Source organism: Trichoderma aggressivum (genome assembly GCF_033847375.1).
Source record: "Trichoderma aggressivum f. europaeum strain CBS 100526 chromosome Unknown scaffold_031, whole genome shotgun sequence".
Taxonomy (NCBI): Eukaryota; Fungi; Ascomycota; class Sordariomycetes; order Hypocreales; family Hypocreaceae; genus Trichoderma; species Trichoderma aggressivum.
The window spans coordinates 43742-65178 of record NW_026946397.1 but is presented as its reverse complement, the minus strand read 5'-3'; the positions used below and the strand labels follow the sequence as shown (position 1 = coordinate 65178).

At 52.6% G+C, this 21437-nt stretch overlaps 8 protein-coding genes across 8 annotated transcripts; all 8 read left to right on the top strand.

Moving 5' to 3' along the window:
- Window positions 1-63: 63 nt before the first annotated feature.
- Triagg1_7194 (uncharacterized protein) lies at window positions 64-2035 on the top strand (the record flags this gene model as incomplete). The annotated part of the gene is made up of 6 exons (XM_062901902.1): window positions 64-167; window positions 268-980; window positions 1040-1388; window positions 1481-1690; window positions 1756-1897; window positions 1967-2035. 6 exons carry the CDS (start codon window positions 64-66, stop codon window positions 2033-2035), a joined length of 1587 nt encoding a protein of 528 aa, XP_062753770.1.
- Window positions 2036-2981: 946 nt separating this feature from the next.
- Window positions 2982-3668, top strand: Triagg1_7193 (uncharacterized protein; the record flags this gene model as incomplete). The annotated part of the gene is made up of 2 exons (XM_062901901.1): window positions 2982-3254; window positions 3348-3668. 2 exons carry the CDS (start codon window positions 2982-2984, stop codon window positions 3666-3668), a joined length of 594 nt encoding a protein of 197 aa, XP_062753769.1.
- Window positions 3669-5800: 2132 nt separating this feature from the next.
- Window positions 5801-8785, top strand: Triagg1_7192 (uncharacterized protein; the record flags this gene model as incomplete). The annotated part of the gene is made up of 3 exons (XM_062901900.1): window positions 5801-5888; window positions 5956-7008; window positions 7068-8785. 3 exons carry the CDS (start codon window positions 5801-5803, stop codon window positions 8783-8785), a joined length of 2859 nt encoding a protein of 952 aa, XP_062753768.1.
- An 844-nt stretch (window positions 8786-9629) lies between these two features.
- Window positions 9630-10334, top strand: Triagg1_7191 (uncharacterized protein; the record flags this gene model as incomplete). Its single annotated transcript, XM_062901899.1, has 4 exons — window positions 9630-9683; window positions 9773-9980; window positions 10050-10151; window positions 10228-10334. 4 exons carry the CDS (start codon window positions 9630-9632, stop codon window positions 10332-10334), a joined length of 471 nt encoding a protein of 156 aa, XP_062753767.1.
- Window positions 10335-12212: 1878 nt separating this feature from the next.
- On the top strand, window positions 12213-15624 carry Triagg1_7190 (uncharacterized protein; the record flags this gene model as incomplete). Its single annotated transcript, XM_062901898.1, has 4 exons — window positions 12213-12568; window positions 12712-12908; window positions 13005-15302; window positions 15416-15624. The coding sequence occupies 4 exons, from the start codon at window positions 12213-12215 to the stop codon at window positions 15622-15624; spliced, it is 3060 nt and encodes a 1019-aa protein (XP_062753766.1).
- A 1409-nt stretch (window positions 15625-17033) lies between these two features.
- Triagg1_7189 (uncharacterized protein) lies at window positions 17034-18064 on the top strand (the record flags this gene model as incomplete). The annotated part of the gene is made up of 2 exons (XM_062901897.1): window positions 17034-17057; window positions 17174-18064. The coding sequence occupies 2 exons, from the start codon at window positions 17034-17036 to the stop codon at window positions 18062-18064; spliced, it is 915 nt and encodes a 304-aa protein (XP_062753765.1).
- An 861-nt stretch (window positions 18065-18925) lies between these two features.
- Triagg1_7188 (uncharacterized protein) lies at window positions 18926-20353 on the top strand (the record flags this gene model as incomplete). Its single annotated transcript, XM_062901896.1, has 1 exon — window positions 18926-20353. One exon carries the CDS (start codon window positions 18926-18928, stop codon window positions 20351-20353), a length of 1428 nt encoding a protein of 475 aa, XP_062753764.1.
- A 104-nt stretch (window positions 20354-20457) lies between these two features.
- On the top strand, window positions 20458-20889 carry Triagg1_7187 (uncharacterized protein; the record flags this gene model as incomplete). Its single annotated transcript, XM_062901894.1, has 1 exon — window positions 20458-20889. One exon carries the CDS (start codon window positions 20458-20460, stop codon window positions 20887-20889), a length of 432 nt encoding a protein of 143 aa, XP_062753763.1.
- Between the last annotated feature and the right edge of the window lie 548 nt (window positions 20890-21437).

Below are 21437 nucleotides of genomic sequence, written 5' to 3'. Positions count from 1 at the left end.
TGGCTCGATGCCGTTGATATAGCAAACAATGCTTCAGGCTGGGCATTCAACGCAGCTGTGCCCATGGGAGGCGCTGCATTTCAAAACCAAGCTCGCCAGCTGGGCGGCAACGTCAGCTTTGCGCAGAGCTTGAGCGGGTCACAACCTGCAACGCCGCTCGACCTGTCGTACGTTCTTTCCATTCACTTCACTTGTGTTGACTCTTTGTCCATTCTTTTCTCCCTCTCTCCCTCTCTCCTTCTTTCCTCACCACACACCCTCACCAAGGCCTACCCATCTCTCTTGGGCCATCATGATCCGCTACACGCACAAGAAACACAAGCTGGTCAACAAGTCTGGGGAATCGCCAACCATGGGGCCTGGCTCGCACTCCATGCCTGGTCTGGCATACTCCGACGTCCTCAAGGGCTCCTCAAGCTCAAGCTTGCCTCCAGCACATCCGTCGTCGCAACATCCCGCACCCCTCAGGCACAATGAACAGGATGTTCGAAACCGTTCTACCTTGTCGCAGGCGCTGACCATTGTTGACAGGGAATTCCCGTCTCTATCGAACAACTCTCAGCTTCCCAGCACGACCCAAGGATCGATGTGGTCTACGGCGGGTTCCAGAACCATCAGCGGGCCAATCCAGCGGAATCAGCCTGCCCCTGGGCCTTCCCAACAGGGTGGACAGGATGATCTCTTTGGACCTCCGTCCTCGCGGATGCAGTCAAATCAGGGTCCTTTTCGATTTGGAGCCCAGCCAACGCAAGTCCAGCCGAACAGCGTCGACGACTTCCCTCCGTTAAATCGGTCATCCAACGGCGAGATAGGGTCAGAGCGTGGTGCCAACTTGATGTCCGCTCTGGGCTTCAATCCGCAGAACCCTGGTCCTTCAGGGCCGATGCCAAACAACGGGGGGAACGGCTTGCTGAACGCGCTCACAGCGACAAACCGAGCAAACGAAGTGCGATCACCGCCTGCCATCGGCACACCAAACGGTAATATCATCTCTTCTCCCCTTATCATACAGTTTAGAACCGATTTTAACACATAACAGGCCCCGGCAGACAGCAGCAACAACAATCGCAACAGCAACAGCATGACGGCAAGCAGAAAGCGTCCGGTTTTCGAGAAGACGATTCGGGCAAGGCATCAGAAGTAGCCTCTCCAGCCGCTGAAGGACGAGGATCTCTTGGTGTGATTGGAAGCGAAGGTCCGAATGGAAGACCGATCGAGCCCAAAGATAGCCAAGTTGCAGAAGTTGTGGACCCTTTGGCAGGCATGTCTGCGGTTGACAAATGGGGCATCAAAGGGCTTAGGACGCTCATGAACAACTATCCCGACTACCATGCTATGATCATAGGAATGGATCCCAACACCATCGGTCTCGATTTAAGTTCCCCAGAGTAAGTTATAAGCAGGGACGACTTTTCTTTTTTTTTCCATCTTGCGATCAGCCATGCGCAAGAGAGGCGTTTGCTAATCATACTGACCCTAGGCTGATTTCAACCCAAATGTACTCATTACTGGACGATACTCCCCCGAAGCCTACAGTCAACCTGAGCAAATTTCGATTGCCTGAGTGCTACAGCGTGACGAATGTGCAGCCGATAGACACCAAGATACAAAGTTTCAACGAAGAAACTTTGTTTTGGATCTTTTACAGCTGTCCATTGGATGCCAAGCAGCAGATGGCCGCAGTGGAACTGTGAGTTGAATGGCAGACTTGTAATTACTCTTTTTACCTTGGACATGCAACTGACGTGCTGCAAGCCACTCTCGTAACTGGCGATGGCATAAAAAACTGCAGGTCTGGCTGACAAAGGACGAGCACATGACTCCTCAGATCTTGAGTCCGAATCACGAGCGAGGATACTACATCGTCTGGGATACAGTCACATGGCGAAAGGATCGCGTAAGTGGACACACCGTGTCCCATATTCTCCATCATCTTCGCCCTTTGAGAAACTGACCCTCTACATAGCGAGAGTTTACTTTGCATTACGGAGATTTGGACACGTCTCTAGGACAGCCACCGCCGGTTCTGTCATAAGAACCTGATAGGAGTGAATAGGGATGCTCCCCTTAGCCCGGGGAAGGATTGCTTGCTGATTAGGGACATGGAGGCTTGGTCGAGCTGCTTCATCGTTTTGGCGTTTCAGCCACAAGGACGAGGATCTAGGAATTATTATTGCTTTTTAAGGAATGGGTTCGGTATCATGAAGGTCCTGGAATGCAGAGTCGGTTTTCAACGGCACGCCGATACTCTTAGCTTGCGATGGTTAACATGGGTTGCATTTATGAATCAAACGCGAGATGGCTGGCCAGAACGAGAATGCTGCCAGTCAATCTTTAACCTGGTATATATACTGTATGAGCTTCCGCATCTTTTGTGAAGGTTTCATATGCCGCATTTTGACGCAGTTGGGTTGAGGCTCGTACGCCTCAAGTTTCTTTTATATTTTCATTTCCCCTTTCCTTTCCCCTTTTCTCTTTTTCTTTTTCCATTTCTTTTTCCGTTGTTCTTTTACTGTATTCGCGTGAGGTGGTTCCCGTTTGCATCTCGAACATCCTGCTTACTCATCGTTTCGAGACAATTAAGCTCCGGGAAAATTAGCCGAGGTTCCACCATGACCTCTCCGGCGTATTACCTCATTCGAGTCCAGAGTACAGGTAACCTGCTATGCGTGTCTACTACCTTAGTACCTTAAACTCCGACACATGAAGACCTCTAGTACCTACCCGAACATGGGCTAAGGATTGGCTGGCCCAGGATCAGAGGCTACAGTTCATCTGGCGACGACCTCATTGCTGGTTCTTGTCCTCTTTCAGCTTTCGTTCTGCGGCATTCTTGAAGCTTCTTCGACATTGCTGGCTCTGGCCCCAGCTTCACGCCTCACCGACGGCTCCTCGTTCCGCCCAACTAAATCCCACCGTCTCCCATTCTCTTGATATTTCCCAGTTGAGTGGCACCGCCGTCGCGGCCCCAAACGGACATCATGTCGGACGAACAAATCTCGCTGCCCTTCTTTGCCATTGTCTTGCTTGTCTCGGGCCTGATTGTACGGTACCTTTTCTTCTCGGGGCCGCGCCCCGAACGGCCGCCGGCGAGGACAGCAGAGCAGATATTCAGATCTAGAGAGGTGGCAGTACAGAGGATACAGCAGATGTTTCCGCAGGTCGAGCGACGGAGCATTCTGTGGGACCTCCAACGAAACGGTGGCAACATCCAGAGCACCACAGAGCGGATTTTGTCAGGCCGATTGGAAACGGTATGACTTGTGCCCCCTCTGTTTCACAGATGCATGCGTTTCTTTGACTTTGAAATTGGCGACAAAAGCTAACGCGAGTATCATTGACGATAGCCTCCTGTTACGTTTCAACCACCTCCACCCCGAAACCAGTCTCCCCCGAGTGGAAGTTCGGGTCCTGCGGCGAAGCAGCCCGAGAAGCCATCTCAGCCCGACCTGATTACACGCTACAACCTCAAGGGTAAGGTTAGCGACGATGCCGCCACGGAAGAGAAGAAGGAGGTCGAGGAGGATAAGAAGGGCAAAGGCTGGAGCTCCAACCGTGACGAACGACAGAGTGCTTTGCAACGGCGGAGGGATGAGATGATTCTGGCGGCGAGACGGAAAATGGAAGCCAAGATTGCGGCGGAGAAGGCTGCTCAGGGATCTTCTTGAAGGAGCTGTGACGGAGAATGGCGCGCGCCCAAACGGCATGGTGATCTCCGGGGGGGTAATATTTTTTATTTTTATACGGATGCATGGTTATGGTGAGGCTTTGCGAGCACTGGCGTTTTTCGACTCTGTAGATGAGGTAGTGTAGGATATATTGATTACTTTAGGACGCTTGATGGAAGCCGGTGTGAGAATGGTTACAATGTGCGTAGCTGCGCGATACCAGGTAGGTAGGTATATAACTTGTGTGTTTAACACGCTAGGTGGGATGTTACCAAATAGGTACCTAGGTAAGTAAATCTCTCGAAAGTCTATCCATTAATTATTGGTCGTGTTTGCACCGGCTTTGTGGTGCGAGACACTTCTAGAAGATGAAGACAAGACACCGACAGTCCGATGGAGCAAACCAACTAGATAGGTACACCCATAAACAATAAAAGACTGTTATGTGGTACGGAGCCTACATAAGGTAGGTATGGTGTGATATCAAGAACAGATGAGGGTTTTTCTTAGCGGAAGCCAAAGCCAGTCGGGATATAGGCCTAGGTACCTAATGGCTAATGGAAGGTAAAGCCACGGTCTGGAAATAATCGCCGGGAGGCCTCGACAATCGACTGATGATGAATCTGGCACATGTGAATGAGCCCCGCGTTTGGCTTCACGTGGGTACAAGGGTCAGCGGTTTGACGTCAAACGGCCAGTTACTAGGTAGTAAGTTGGCATTTCCTTTCCAGTACTATTTTATTAGGACGTTTGTATACAGGGTGAAAGCATGTGTAAGTCGCAGTATCTATTCAGTAAAGGTAAATCTTGGATAGATAAGACACTGGTGCTTGCTCGTGACAATCGGCGGCAACACATGTTCGAGCTTTGGCGGGGCATGAGATCAATCAGACCAGACCCTGGACGAGGCTCGGGGCGCCGCTCAGCCACAGCGCTCTGTCCAACGCTAGAATCCAACAGCTGCTGCGTCACCGCGGGGACCAGGCCAGGCACATGGATGTCCATATTAAACACAAAGCCGAAAAAACCACAGCTTGCGTCAGAGCTCGTCGCTTCAGCTTCAGCCTCTCGTTCTCTGCCTTGTTTACGGCGGTTTGTTTTACTTTTGCCTCTTGACTAGCATTTTATCCTCGTCTCTCCCCAAATCCAAATCCACGCGCATCGCGACCTGAACCTCCAAAAGCTGCGGCCAAGCGCGTGTTCGTTGCTGGCTTAGTGCCCAAGATATCGCATTGATCCATCGCACGTTTGGAGCACTTTCTTTTCGTCCTGTCCTTTATCTGTTTGTTTTAAAAGCGCCCTTTGGCCCTAGGATCGCGAATTCCTCCCTCTTTCGCGCAGCAAGTCCTTCGCTGAGGGAATCGCAAGCACTGGCGTCATTTCAGGTGGGTAGGCCACACTCTCCCTTGATCTACATCTACACCAGTTCTTCATCGTCTTGTCTCGAGGCAAGATTTTGGCGATCAAGGACGGGGCAAGACTGCACTCTCGTTCTATTGCTTCTCCATCTCCAGCGACATGTTGTTTTTCTTTCTTTTTCTCTTGTGACGAGCTTGCAATTATTTCTCGCTGTTGACAGGCGCATCAGCGTCGGCATCAGGCTGACAGCTGGCACTGGCTGGCAGCCCTACAGCCCTTGTCGAGATACATAGGTAGTCGGGCACACACTCTCCCTCTCTTCTTTCGTTCTCTCTTACTCTCTATTCCATCTTGCACCATAGAATTGCAGCAGTCTCGTTTATTCACTTAATTGCGCCTTCATGCACTTTGTTTCCTCTCGCTGACAGCTGGGCGCCTAGTATCGACTTCAAGGGAAATTTCCACTCGCAGCGTCCAACGAATCTTCAAGCGACTACTCCATACATATCCGCAAAACTGCACACCCTTCGCCACCGACCTCACACCTCTATCAGATTTAAAATTATACCTGCTGCCGTCCTCGTCACACCGCACCTTGGGTTCGATTTAGCTTCTACCCAAGGCATCATTGGCGAACCCCCGCGAGAGAGCAGCTTTGTTTGGCGAGTTTCGAGAGCACTTTGATATGGTGATTGTAGTACCGGGCCTCAACATAGAAGTACACCCCGCTTGAGAGCTGGGAGCCAGAAAGACGCTGCAACTACAGTGTTGCGATGGCACCCCAGCGGGACTATTATGCCGACTTGGGACTGACCCCAACGGCAGATGTCGCGGAAATCAAGAAGCAGTTCCGGAAGCTAGGTGCGTAACGAAACCACTCGACTTCACACAACTTCTTCATTGGCAAGGTTCTAATTACTACAACCAGCTTTGAAATACCATCCTGATCGCAATCCGGGTCGAGAACAAGAAGTAAACTCACAGTTTCAGATCATCCAAGCTGCCCACGAAGTCCTCAGCGATGCCGACGCCAAAGCCAAGTACGATGCTGCCTTTATGCGGTCTGCCAGTCGATATCCTGCGGCCTCGGGAGTGAGAGGAAATCCATGGCAGAATGTTAGCCAGCAGTTTCCTGTGCCACCGCGGCGAAACCCACCACGAACAACTCCGTCGGGGGCACAGAGATGGAACGAGAGGTTCTCTGCCGGTGTGCCACCAACCGCTAAGCAGCATGCATCGGCGGCAACGGCTGCTCGGGCTTTCGAAAGCATGCGGAAGGGCGGCGCCAAGGGCGGGCAGCAGGATCGCCGTGCTCCTCCTCCTCCGCCCCCTCCCCGAACCGAGTCTGCAAAAAAGAGAGCAGAAGCGGCTTTCGGGGCCAAGAGAACCGGCTACCATCCTCGGTCAAACACTCCCGGCGATGAGCCCCCAGTCACCAACAACAACTACTCCTCTCGCGTCAACACTGAGCGGTCAGAGCCTGCACCAGAGCCTACGCCAAAGCCTGCGCCAGAGCCTGCGCCGGAGCCCGTACCAGAGCCCGTACCAGATATTTTCGCTCAGTTCAGAGACAAGAACCCTAGTGAAGAGAGCTTCCATGACCCTCGACAGAGCTCTCCATACACCAAGAGTGGGGGCGAGAAGACTGATCCTTTTGACAGCGTTCCATTGAACCGGGCAAAAAGCACCAAGGAGCCCCCTGAGCCATCAGGTTCAACGCCCAAGCGTCGCAGCTCTAGTATGCCCTGGAAAGAAACCAGAGATGAAGCCCAGAGAAGGCGAGATGAGACAGGGGTGGACGGAAGACCTCGGGTCGTACCTGTTGCACCAAGCTCCCGGCCTGCTGCGTCATTCAAAGCTCGAGCAGAGGCCGCTACGGCAGCGGCTGCTACCGCACCAAGTGACAACGTATACACGACAAATCAGACAGGTGAATCTTCTACAACTGGCGATGCAACCCAGCCACCTTTCCATCACACGCGTGAGTGATCCGTTTGACCGCCATCAGGTCTAAAACCATGGCTGACATTACCGCCCCAGCTTTCAACAAACCTCGGACTCCGGTTAACGACCCTTCAATGTATGCAACGCCCCGAAAAGACAAGCCATCCCGCCGCGAGAAGAATTTTGCCACTATCCCCAGATTGACTACATCACCAAAAGATAAGAACGTTGCCGAAGTTGGCACAGAGAATGCACCAAGTGTCCCGAGTGGAGCACATGGTACACTTCACAGCCTCTCTCCTTTCGAACAGAAACAGTTGCGCATCTTGAAAGATCTGATTACGAATCGGGATGCTCCTGCTTCGGCGTCGAAAACTAAACCACAGCACAGCACCCCTTGCCACCATAAGTCCCTTGATGAAGAGAAATTGAGTGCTAACGAGGTATCACCAACTAGCTTCAGCTTCAACATAGACGACGATGCATTTGCCCCTGACACTCCGGGAACATCTCGATTTAGAAAGAGCAATAGCACTGATGGAATCAATACGACTTTCGTCAAAGATCAGTCTTCTGCTACTTGGCAATTTAGTGCTGGGAATGGAAATTACGGCCCTATCCCTCAGAGTCGGTCCCAATCAACAAGCAAGTCTGGTCGTCGCTCGCCTATTAAACGTCGGCCGGTTCCCAACGCAAACGTGCCCGATATTGGAGCCCAAGACCCCCCAAATGCAACAGGTTTTGACGCAGAAAGTTGGAGTACCAAGTTTGGGCCTCAGACTTTTGTTCCTCGGCCTTCCACTCCCAACTCATCGGGTTCACCCACGCGGCTGGGTCGAGCAAACACGAGGAAAACAAGAACTACAAAGCCCTTGGCCGGCAATGCCGCCATTGTGGATGATAGCAGCGAAGAGGACCTATATAACTGGCCCGGTCGTAAGACTGACCCAAAGGCCGCAACGGTTGACAGCCCCCAGGCGATGGATATTGACCCGCCGTCCAATGCCTCCCCTTCGCGCTCTCGTATTCCTACTCCGCCCCCTCTTATCCCGACTGTTCCTGCGGTGGCATCAACTGCCGCCTCGGCTACGGCTCCCTCTGTGATTCCTCCTGCACCTCAGTCACGGTCCCAGTCTCAACCTCCATCTCAGCCGCATCCCGTGGTTGCCAGGAACATTTCTGTTGAACCATCGCGATCGGAATGGCGATCTGGAAATGTCACGGGCCTCGGCCAAATGTATGAGCAGCCTGAAGAAAGGAAGGAAATTCCAGTTACTTTCAAGGGGTCTGAAGATAGCGAAGAGTTTCGAGCGACGTTTGAGGACTTGAAGAATGTGGCACCATTTGCCACGCCCAAGGCCGGTCTTAAATCATTTACGGAACTGAAGGATAACCTGCCTTTTGAGAGCCAGGCATCAGCCGAACTTCACATCGATGTTCCTCACGCTCATCCGCTAGTATTCCCCGAACCGCCGATCGCACCCAAGCTTCCACCCACGGTTGCAGTTGATGGCATCAAGCCCAACGTTGCGTCGTGGACGAAATACCTTGAGGAATTTGAAAGCTACCTACGCCGCTGGGATCTCTTCAACTCACAGGTGGTTGACCATTTTGCCACGCGAAAATCCAACATTTCACATGCAAGAGGATCAAAGGGCTATTCATTTCTGGGTGCTCGAGGGAATTCCGATATACTAGAGTATCACAACTGGCTGGAGCAGGATAACGGAGTCCGCCAAAGGTGGCTGGCAGCCTGTGAGGAGCACGAATTGCGATTCAGAGAATTCATGGCGTTCAGAGAGAAGATGAAGTAACGATACGAATGATACGACGAGCTTAGTTTTTTTTTTTTTATTCCTTACTTTGAGAAGGCGTTTGGGTGGTAGATCTCAACGAGCAACAAGCGACGGCCAGAACTTTCATGTTCATGATATGATATTTGCTTGATTCGGGTTTTCCCGGTAGCGATTTCGATACCCATGTCATTGGCTGAAGCATATGTGTGGGTTGCTCAGCACAGGGGGGGGGGGCTTTTTTCCCCCCGTTCCCTTTCCCTTTGAGCACTCCTTTTTTTCTTTTTTTCCCCTCGTTTTCATGGGTGAAGGGCATGTGAGATTATCGCTGGATACGGTACTAGATGGTTAGAGGATCTTTGATTTCGGAACAGCCACGGACTTGAGCCGCTTGGGGGGGTTGCCGGGTATACGTGTATAGTAGAAAGGTTTGCGTTTGGACGGGTCCCATAAAGCGGACGTCATTCGATGTTGCGGTAGCGAGCAAACGAGTTTACTTTCCGAGAGCCCATTCAAAAGGTCTTGGTCGTCTCCTTTCAGAAATGTTTCACTTCACTTTATCCCGGTTTTGTTTGATGGCCATATCGAGTTCCACCCTTACTTGAGCCATGACTGAGGAGTGACTTGGTTCTGAGCTGCTCATTCCCTAAGCGACACGTTAATTCACTTCACCGTCTAGTCAGATATATCTTGGCAGGCCACAATCTCCAAGGGCAAGCTTATATCTGACTTTTCACGAGGTGTAAAAGAATACACCCGCTTCATCTTCACACATCATCACAATTGTAAATCTAAGCGGAGCAAGATTCGCACAATCAGACTTCCAGGTCCAAGCCCTCAATCCACGAACACCAACTTAGCGAATATGGATTGCGACCAGCAGGAGAAAGGTTCATCGGCATGGACAGAAGAGGCCAAGGTACGTACTGCCTTCGAACTCAACCGTCATTTCGTCGCACATTATGTGACGCAAATTTGGAATGACTAACGAGGCTGTCATATTTACAGTTCCAGTTCTTGCTTCGAATCGTTGCGCAACTCAAGGGAGACGGCCGTGGAATCAAGTGGGAGAAGATTAATATTCCCGGCCGAACTGTCAAAAGTCTGCAGAACATGTGGACTAAAATAAACAAGCAAATTAATGACTTTGAGGCCCGGGAGAACAGTGGCGAGGATTTTGTTGTTGTCCCTGCCAAGCCGCGGAAGAGGGGCCCTCGTGAGTGATGGCTCTTTTCTCTAGACTTTCATGGGATTGTATGCTAATGGCTTTTGGGGGATTATCTAGCTCGCAAGAAGGACTCGGCCAAGACGGCAGGCCCAGGCCACGACGATCTCAACGACGACAGTTCTGATGTCAAGCAGAAACTGTTGAAGCGTGCTGCCGAAGGTACGGCCATACATGACTGCAGGCGAAGAGGACCCGGGAAAAGATGGTACTGACATGATACGATGACTTCATCTAGAGTATGAGCGCGAGCAGCTTGGAGGAGACAAGAAGCGGGCCAAGGTCAAGGCCGAGGCGACGACTGGCCGTGTCCGCGTGAAGAGAGAAGAGAAGTGCGGCGTTTGAGGAATGCCTCTTCATATGCTCGGATGACGGGCGATCAAGACGGATCATGGCTGTGCACGACCCGGGAAGAGGGGTCGATTTGCTGTTGACGTACGGATCCCATGTGGGCATATTACTTGTTAGGATCTTAAAGCCGATGGACGAGATACGGTGGACGAGCTCGGCGGAGCATATTTGCTAGCTATCACACACAACGCTTGAGACGTTGTCTTTGTCAGAAACATCAGAGTCGGGGCATCATCACACGGCCACTTCTTAGTGAATGCAACGCTGCTAGTGTTATGTACTGTACATGCATGGTGGTAGTCGTGTGTTCGTGAGTCGAATGCATGTAAGTGAAGATCTCCCACCTTTTTCCGCAGATCAGCAGGTCGGACTGGTGATTAGACTGCCGATTACGTGCATACGAGCTTTTGAAGCACTGGGCCGTGTTCCAAGAATAATATCCCGGCTGGGTCTTGTTAGGCGATATGCAGGCCTGGTGTTGTGACCCGTCTCCAAGGGCGGACAGGGCGGAGACAGCTTGTAGTTGGGGGGGATTTTTTTTACCAAGGTGTGTGTGTTGTGTGAGGGTGTTTGCTGGGGATGTGACGGCATGTGGGAATCCGATGCAGCAATCCCCAGGGGTTTTTGGGGGCTTTTTCAAGGTGCAGCGTGAGTCTTGTACAAGTACGTGCGAGTACTCTGTATCACCGGCGATGAAAGGGAGAGAAAGGGACAAAGGGAGCAAACAATGAATGACGACGATATTAGACTACCTTGCACACAGGCGGCGGTATTTGCTCGAGGGGCGCTTGTTTGGGTTGGGATGGAGCTGCCGGAGGGAGGCAAAAACCCAAAAATGAGGGTGTGAAGAACCTGGAGCTTTGGACTTATTGATGAAATCTGCCTATCCTGGTTGGTTGCTCGATGTAATACAAGCACAGGATTTGTGAAGGGGGGTGATGGTGGATGGTGTCGAGGTGGATGGTGGACCTACCCTGGAGCTGGAGCTGGAGCTGGATTTGCAGCTTTTCATCCGGCAATCACGTCTAGGTGTGCATATACAAGGCCATACCAGTCAAAGACGCGACAAGGGGCAGCTGTGGAATGACTACAAGTGCGTCCATAATAAACGGATGGATCGCAAACATCAGTCTAGCGGCTTCTTCCAGGCGGCTATTCACACGATAGGCCGGCGAGTGGCCCTGCAGTCTCTTTGCGGTTACCGCCTGTGGTTTTAGTGTGCGCTGATGCGGTACCTGAGGTACAAGTACGTGCCCGCTACAGCCTGCTGATCCACCTTTTTTTTTTCTCCACGACTCCAAAGGCTGCATACAAGGAAGGAACCGTTTTTGTCCCAGAACCGGCATCACATGGGCTGCTGCTTTGCTGCCAATTGTCCATCCACCACCATCCTTTGTTCTGCCGCTCTATCTCGCCTTTGTCTGCACTCGACATCACGCGCTTCAGTGCCTCTGCCCGCGTCTTTGATGCGCTGCTACCCTACGCGACACGCCGCGAGCCCGTCAATCGCTGCCACCCCGCGGTCCAGCGCTGATAGTCAATGCGCGAGACGGCGCACGCTGCCTCGACGAGTATAAGACGACACGGGTGCCGATTCGAGGCTCTATTTCGCCCCGGATACTTTTGGGCTCCTGGCTGCGACTTTGCTGCCGAAAACGCGGCTTCTCTGAACAACGGAGTAGTTCAAGGGCGACGAGCAAGAGGCTAAAAAAAAAAAACCGACATATATACCTGTATACCTACCCATCAAGGGACGAGAACAACCCCCTTCTCTCCGCCACCCCCAAGCTGCACGGCAGGCCCCGTCTTAGCCTCAGGGGTAGAACCAAAACAAACCGAACAATATACGAGTACTCATCGACATCAATAAAAATGAACGGCACAACGACGTCGGCGGGGGGCAAGAGAAAAGCTTATGAGCCGGCTCAGGCGGGCCCTCCCGCCAAGAGGTCACTCAACGGTAGCAACAGACACGACTTGGAAGTGGCAACGGCGGTTCCCGACATCACAATTGACGAGATGAGCTATGAGGAATGCTCTGACGCAGCTAGTGACTTGCACCCGCACGCCTACCTCGGTACTCCCGGCAGCTTCGGCGAGTGGCAGGACACGATCCAAAAGGTTGTTCGCAACGTGGTCGCCATTCGATTCTGCCAGACGTGCTCTTTTGATACGGATTCTGCCCTGACGAGCGAGGCCACCGGATTTGTCGTCGATTCAGAGAAAGGGTATGTGTTATGCGCTCTGTTATGCTACTGCTGTGTTTTCAATCTGGCCCGTCTCCTGCCAGCTAGATGGGCAATGAATCCATGCCGACCAAGAAATTGGGTTGAACGATTATGCTGACGTGTTACTTGCTTCTGCTATATAGTTACATCTTGACGAATCGCCACGTTGTCGGATCTGGTCCGTTTTGGGGACACTGCGTGTTTGACAACCACGAGGAGGTCGACTGTTACCCCGTGTATCGCGACCCTGTTCACGATTTCGGTATCCTGCGATACGACCCCAAGGCGATCAAGTATATGCATGTGGATGGACTCACTTTGAGCCCTGACTTGGCAAAAGGTATGTCGAGCTAGCGTGTCTTGTGTGAATAACAGCACGTGGGGGGAAGCAGAGTGAATAGAACAAAGGAAATTGCTGACTTACGATGGAATGTAGTTGGCACAGAGATTCGTGTTGTCGGAAACGATGCTGGTGAAAAGTTGAGTATTCTTTCGGGTGTGATCAGTCGTCTGGATCGAAATGCGCCCGAGTATGGCGACGGATACAGCGACTTCAACACGTGTTACTACCAGGCCAATGCTGCTGCCAGTGGTGGAAGTTCTGGAAGTCCAGTCGTGAACAAGGATGGCTGCGCCGTTGCGCTCCAGGCTGGTGGCCGATCTGATGGCGCCTCGACCGACTATTTCCTACCCCTAGACCGACCGCTGCGCGCACTTCAATGCGTTCAGGAGGGCAAGCCCATTACGCGCGGCGACATTCAGTGCCAGTTTTTGCTCAAGCCCTTTGACGAGTGCCGCAGGTTGGGACTCAGCCAGAATTGGGAGTCGGCGATGCGACAGGCTTTCCCCGAAGAGACCAACATGCTGGTTGCCGAAATCGTCTTGCCCTCTGGGCCTTCCGACGGTAAGATCGAGGAGGGCGATGTCCTCATCAAAGTAAACGGCGAGCTGATTACGCAATTCATCCGCCTCGACGATATCTTGGATTCGAGCGTCGGCGACACCATCAAGGTTCACTTGCAGCGCGGAGGCAAGGACATCGTGGTCGACATCGTGGTCGGCGATCTCCACAAGATTACACCGGATCGCTTTGTGACTGTTGCCGGGGCGAGCTTCCACGACATCTCCTACCAGCAGGCCAGGCTCTATGGCGTTGCTGTCCAGGGAGTCTATATCTGCGAGGCCGCGGGGTCTTTCCGTTTTGACAATACAGACAACGGATTCATCGTGCAGTCTGTGGACCAGAAGAAGGTGCCCGATCTGGATTCCTTCATCCAAGTGATGAAGCAGATTCCTGACAAGGCGCGAGTGGTTGTCACATACAAACACTTGCGCGACCTGCACACACTCAACACCACTGTCATCTACGTTGACCGGCACTGGTCGGCCAAGATGAAGCTGGCTGTTCGCAACGATGTCACTGGCTTGTGGGACTTTTCTGACCTCGGCGACCCTCTGCCGCCCGTGGCCCCTGTTCGGCGATCCGCTTCGTTCATTGAGCTGGACCACATGCCACACCCCGGCATCGCGGCCCTGATCCGCAGCTTTGTCCACATCAACTGCACTTTGCCCGTCAAGCTCGACGGCTTCCCGAAGAACCGGCGCTGGGGGATGGGCCTTGTCATTGATGCTGACAAGGGCCTTGTCCTCATTTCCCGAGCCGTGGTGCCGTATGATTTGTGCGACATCACCGTCACCATTGCCGACTCCGTCATCGTCGAAGGCAAGGTTGTTTTCTTGCACCCGCTGCAAAACTACACCATCATCAGGTATGATCCCGCCTTGGTGGACGTGCCCGTCATGAGCGCCCGCCTCAGCGACCAGCACCTCACCCAGGGCGCCAAGACGTACTTCTTGGGCTACAACAGGATAGGGAGAGTCGTGCATGGGTCCACCAACGTGACGGAAATCACAGCGGTTGCCATCCCCGCCAATTCAGGAGCACCGCGGTACCGCGCCGTCAACGTCGATGCCATTACTATTGACAGCAACCTCGGGGCGGCGTGTGGCAGTGGCGTGCTCGTTGCGGAAGACGGGACCGTACAGGCTCTTTGGCTCCAGTACCTAGGAGAGCGCTCCCCGAGCACTCAGAGAGACGAGGAGTATCACCTAGGACTGGGCACGCCAACTCTGCTACCAGTCGTCTCGGCCATCCAGCAGGGAGAGACGCCCAAGTTGCAGATGCTGTCGGTGGAGTTCCGATCCATCCACATGTCTCAGGCCCGCGTGATGGGAGTCTCGGACGAATGGATCAACAAGGTTACACAGGCGAACCGGTCTCACCACCAGCTGTTCATGGTTAGCAAGAGGGCATTTGAGCGGGTGAACCAGCCGGTATCCCTCCTGGAAGGCGACGTGGTGCTGACGCTCAATGGCAAAATCTGCACCACCATCTCCGACTTCGACGTGATGTATTCCAACGAGTTCCTGGACGCCGTCGTGGTGCGAAACTGTCAAGAGCTGCACCTCCAGCTGCCGACGGTTACCGCCGATGACATGGAAACGCATCATGCGGTGTCGTTTTGCGGAGCCGTTTTCCACCGCCCGCACCTGGCCGTCCGCCAGCAGATCAGCAAGCTTCACAGCGAGGTGTATGTGTCGAGCCGAATCCGCGGCTCCCCAGCCTACCAGTATGGAGTGGCTCCAACCAACTTCATCACCCACGTCAATGGCGAGCCGACACCGGATCTGGATTCATTCATTGCGGCGACGCGGAAAATCCCCGACAACACATGTGAGTCGCTTTTAACTTGCCCTTTTCTTCTTTTCTTTCTTTCTTCTTCTTTTCTTTCACTTTTGGTATCTTGTTCAAAGCACAGATCTAGAACTGACTCAATTTTGTTACAGATTTCCGCCTCAAGGCCGTCACATTTGACTCGGTGCCCTGGGTGATTACAATGAAGAAGAACGATCATTATTTCCCTACCATGGAATGGATCAAGGACAGCAACGAGCCCTGCGGCTGGCGTCGCGTGACATACGAAGGCAACCAAGTCTTTGAAGGGGAGGCGACTGATGGTATCCCAACGATTGCCGGCAATGCCGAGATGGAATAATATCAAACTACAGTCCATGGGCTATGAGCGGCTTGATGAGAGGGTCATCGGGATAATGGTATGCATGATGACGGAACTGTAAAAAAAAAACAACAACCACATATACACACACAAACACGGATGGGCAAATGGGTCAATATGGGCGTTTGACGGCTATGAAGGATTTCACATGGGATTTTTCTTGAGCTGTTTTCTTCTTCTTCTTCTCTTCTTCTTCTTTTCCCGCCACCCCTTGTTATTCCATTCACGGCATTTGTGGCATCTTATAAAGGAGGATTGGGGATAGGGCTTAGTGGGATGATTTCTCTCGACACTTGGTAGTCGGTAGAAGAGTATTAGCAGTCTGTGGGAACTCGCTGCATTGGTTACTGCACTATAACTTACTGGATCATTGGTAGAGACGTGGGAGTGTACAGCATGATGTATGTACAGAGGGAGAAAGTGAGAGAGAGGCTGTTTTGTGCCCGTAGAATACTTGGTACCACGTCGAGTAAATTTCGTCTGCCTACGGCTAATCAACTACGGCATACTATACCTTGGTATCCATCTTTCCATCCCCCTACATTACCTTGGTAGGTCCATGCACACGAGAGACATGCATTGCATCGTCCAACCGGTATCTTCTCAGACCACCAGATGCAGCAGCAGATGCAGCTTGCCGGCTAGTCCTATCACGGTCCACCACGTAGGGACTGCGCCTATCGGGTGCTACCAATGGCATTGGGGATAGATGCAGGTTCGTGAGAAAAGGGATTGGAAGTGTTGGATAGTAGCATGCGGGTACTGACATGGTTCATAGGTAATCCAGCAGTGGTAGTACTGGGTACCAAGACATGAGGCACTGTCCCTTTTGCCTTTGGTACTTGGCATTCATGCCGTGTGCCGGGTTTCCATCCGTGGTTGATTTCGTGAATGTTTGTCTCATGGCTGAACTGAACTGAACTGGACCAAATTCAGCTTGGCCCAACGATGATGGAGTTTGATCCATCATGGATGGCTTCAGATCCGAGGTGATGGATTCGAGGGCCCCGCAGCAACAAAGTGGGCAGCTTTCAAGGCTTAATGTTATTAGCGGGTACTGCTGTGGGCTAAGGATCAGTGGATCAATGGATCAATGGATTAGGTACAGGTACCGGTACCTTGAATTGGCAGCGAGACCACCAGTGACGTTTTGTCTCAACATCCTCCAGAAGCTCCGGTTTCGTGTCTGCCTACCTCATACCTCAGACCTCCAGGCACTCCACGAATTTAATCCTGCTGCCTCCAGTTTGCCCAATTGTCGATATAAAATCGTCGGTTCTATGCTCTCTCGCCATTCTCATCCTCCTCCGGTTTTCCTCCTTGGACGACTTCTTCTTCTCTGATTCCCGTAGACTATAACCAAACCCAAAAGCGAGAAATCCCCCGCGATGCCCCCCGCAGCTACCTGGCTGGTAAGTCTCGATTCCTTTCCACCTCATCTCACGAAACCCCGCCAGCTGCAGTGACGCAAGCCGCAAGAGCTGAGCTGAGCCGAGCCGAGCTGACGTTGCAATGGCCGTGGTTACAGACCAAGCTCAAGGTCCAGCTGAAGCTCGCCATTGCGCGCCTGCGCATGGTGCAGCAGCGGGATGAGCAGCTGGGCAAGACGCAGCGCCGGGCCATGGCGCAGCTGCTCGAGGCGGGCAAGGTCGACTCGGCAACGATCCGCGTCGAAAACATCATCCGAGCCGACATCACCAGCGAGCTCCACGAGCTGCTGGAGCTTTACTGCGAGCTGCTGCTTGCGCGGGCCGGGCTGATGGAAGGGCCTGTGTGCGACCCCGGGCTGGAAGAGGCCATCAAGAGCATTCTCTATGCGGCGCCCAAGACGGAGATCAAGGAGCTCGTGACGGTGCGGACGCTGCTGGCGGAGAAGTACGGCAAGGACTTTGTCCTCGCCGCCATGGACAACGCAGACGACAAGGTCAATGAAAAGGTGGTGAAGAAGCTGAGCGTGGAGGCGCCCCGGCAGGAGCTGGTGACGGGCTATCTAGAGGAGATTGCAAAGGCGTACGGAGTCGACTGGCCCAAGAGAGAGAGAGAGATGACGCCGCCACCTCCGGACTTGTTGGACGACGACGAAGACGTGGACGGCGGAGATCCATCGGGAGGACAGGCGCAGAAGAACGAACTGAACACGCCTCTGACGGCGGCGCAGAGGAAGCTCTCGCTCGGAGAGGAGCAGATGGACCGGGCCACGCCGCCGAGCGCGAAGCTCGGAGAGCCCAAGAGCCCGCTGATGGTGACGCCGCCGCGGATGACGACGGACAATGTGCACCCAAAGGTGATGATGGGGTCCGTGGAGCTCAAGAGCAAGAAGGAGGATGTGGCGGCGCCGAGGAAGAAGAAGGAGCCGGAAGGGTCAATACCGGACATTGGAGACCTGGAGAGGAGATTTGCGGCGCTGAAGAAGAGGTGATGTTTTTTTTGGGTGGTGTGCTTGTGATGTGACATGAGCTGGGGAGCTGAAGGGAAACGAGAAGCCGAGCGAAAGCATTTCGAGGGCACATGCGTGTGCGCGCGTGTTCGTGTTTGTATGCCTCTAATACCATACCATACCATACCATACCATACCACCCTTTTGTAGGTACCTACCGACTGAAGTTACTGTACAAGTTGCTTCCGAGTTGCAGTTTTGTGCTCGCATGCAGCGTCGACGTCGTGCTTCGGTTGCCTCGCTCAATTGGTGGCCGGCCATTTTATACAATGCCTGTCCATGACTTGCTTGCTATGCCTCGACGGGATTTGTACATGTACCAGCACTGCATTTGCTGTGGTTTTCTGACCCGTCTCCTCCTCTTTTTCTCCTCCTTATGCCGGCCTGCTGCTTCGGCGCGATTTGGACCAGTCACGAGGACTGGCTCCTGTTACACAGCATATTTGCCAATTCGGCTGGGCATTATTTAAGGTGCCAGCGTTGTCGTGCGTGTTTCCGTCGGGTTTTCCTTGTCCCTCCTCTTTTTCCTCTCTCTCTCTCTCTCTCTCTTCCTCTCTTCTTACCATCTTCTCACTCGCCATTCTGAGATTGTTTGCTTTTTTTTTGGTCAAATCTCGTGTTTTGCCTTGCCTTCTCCTTTCAATTGGTGACGCACCCTTTCCACGGCTTAGACTCTGTTCTCTCTGTTTTTTTCTCTTCTTCTTCAAGTCCATCAATTGCAAGTAGCTCTCGCTCTTCTTGGCATTTTGTTACTTGTTTACTTGCTGTCTATTTTGTATGGCTGCTGGTTGGCACACTTGCGTGTTTGCCTTTGCCAGAGTTTGCCAGCTGCCGGCCGCCTCCATGTCGCCTCACGTGCTCGTACGGGCAGAAAAGCATGAAGAAGAGAACCTACAGGCTTCTTTTTTCTTCTGCTTCGTCTGCCTCACCTTCTTCATCCTGGTTTCACTCCTTGTAAACTACCTCGAAACATACAAACGCAGACTCGTCAAGTTTCTCCTCATCCCCTTTGAAGCTCTCCAGGACGACGAGGAAGGTGATGATGGCGAGCAGCTTTTCCGTCATCTAACGCAGCAAAACCTCCGTCGTTTCGATTGTTTCCATCAGTTGGAATACGGCCACTGCAATTACGACAACCCTTTCGGTATGTCTGCACCAAAGTACGCGTTGGAGGACAAAGATGTGCTCTACCACGCCCAAGTCACTCTGGGCTGCAATGGCCTTCGTGATCTCTACAACCTTGGCTTCATGCGTCAAGACACTTTGGAAAGGCGAATCAAGGCTGCCGGCAAGCGCATCGGCTTGAACAGCACCGTCTCTCTCTGCGCCGTCTGGCTACGCGAGAAGATTGGCCGCACCTTTTCCACCACGGGCATGGGCATGCGGCCTGAACTCAAGGAGCTCTGCCTCTTCCTCCAACGCAGAGGCTGCTCGCGGGACATGTGCTGCCAAATCTTGTACGACGCCTTCCAGAAGGTGAATCAAAGCCATGCGAGCCAGGTTTCGCTGCGGGTTGGCAATGTGGTGCTGACGAGCTTCCGCGCTGTCGTCGACTACGTCTATGATCACTGGTATCAATGGCTCGACGAGCCGGAGACACCTGCGGGCGTGGTCGATCTCGAGGCGGGTCAGCAGAATAACGATGACGGCAAGTGGCCTTATCCTGCGTACAATCACAATCTCTCCACGTTGTCGCCAGCTGAGCACAGTCTTCACCTCGAGGCAAGCCTTGAGCAGCTTCACAAAGGCCATGACCACCATTCCCGTCGCGACAATGACGATGCCAAACGCGGGGCTCAGAAACGACAACACCCTGGATACTGCGCGCCCTTTGATCTTGGACAGGCTAGCTCCTGGGGCTCTGAGCCCAACCAGTCTGACCGATGCGCCACTCGACTGCAAGACTGCGCGTGTAAGCACTGCAGCATCATAGGTTGGCTTTCCCATCTTGCTGGTGAACCCATCTTAACCGCGGATGACATAGATTATCCTGGACAAGAGCAGAATTGCACTGGAGCTTCTGACAAAATGGTCATGAACCCTCAACGAGCGGCTGTGCTCGCCGACACTTGCCCCGTCGCGGCCGCCGCGGCAAACCACCCTCTCGTGAACGTTGCTCAACAATCGCAAGTCTCACTTGACAAGGAGATGGATAAGGAGTCGACGTCTGATCTGATCATGTTTTCTAGCAGCCCTGCAGTTGAAGAGGCCGCTGTTTACGCCAACAATGATGCCGCCGCTCGCCATGCCAAGGGCCGTCTGTCACCTTAGGAGGAGGTAAGTCTGCACCCGTCCCATTCCCTCACGAAGAAACAAGCCTGCTAATCACAGTGCTTGTTGAATAGGATCATGACGGCAGAAACTCAAAGGAAAGTATGGATGCAGAATGTGCGATTTCGTGCGATTTGATCAGTTTTGAGAACAACAGCGGTGGCATGGAAGAAGTTGATTATTTCCTAGCAGATGTTGAAGTTCATTCTGAGGGAGAAACGCAAGACTTGGGCATGGAGCCGCAAACCCAAGACGAGGCTCGCAAAAAGCAGAAGCTAGACGAATCATGTACTATGCAGCCGTCTCTGCTTGATGGTTCTCCGGAGAGGGGCATTGGACAAGGAATTATGACGGACATTTGTTTAGGTGTTGACAACAAGTCGATCCACAAGGATGCTTCCTACGACCCTGCTATCCAGGATTTATTTCATGCCCGAGGGAACCGTTGGGTGCAGAAAGCAAACCGTCCTACGGCTCTTGATATGTGGGATGCTGCTGATAGCACAACTTTGAAAGATGCCGTCCAGACGTATTAGCATCTGGCGTTATTGCATGCGCCGAGTCTCTCTCTTACCGGTGCTTTCGGGACAATGGCTGTTGTTCATTATTTCCTTGAGTTGATGGAAAATTATCGTCCCGGGTTTGCTTTTTTTTCATTGGGAAAGCGGAGGAGATTGATTTATCAGGGATGATGTGCTGGTTCGCTTATTAGGACGCTCTCTCAGGCTGCGATGTGGGAAAACAAGTAGACCTGGATATGCAGAACTGAGCCCACATTCCGCCCTATCATGATGATTTGATCCTCTCCCGTGGTTAATCACATGTTGATTCGATTTCTTGACAGGATGATGTTTACCTTGTAAGCGGGAATATTTAAGCAAGTCGTACTGTTACCTGTAGTATGCATTGAGGAGGATCACGGAGTTTGGGAGTAGATATTAGGAAGTAAGATGATGAAGAAGACAACGGCGCAACCAAGCCGATGGCGACCGATGTATTCAATGTTCCTATTGCTCCAATTCGCAACCTTCAAGATGCCCAAAACGCCAATGCTTTAATGCTCCGCGCTCCGCGCTATGCGCGC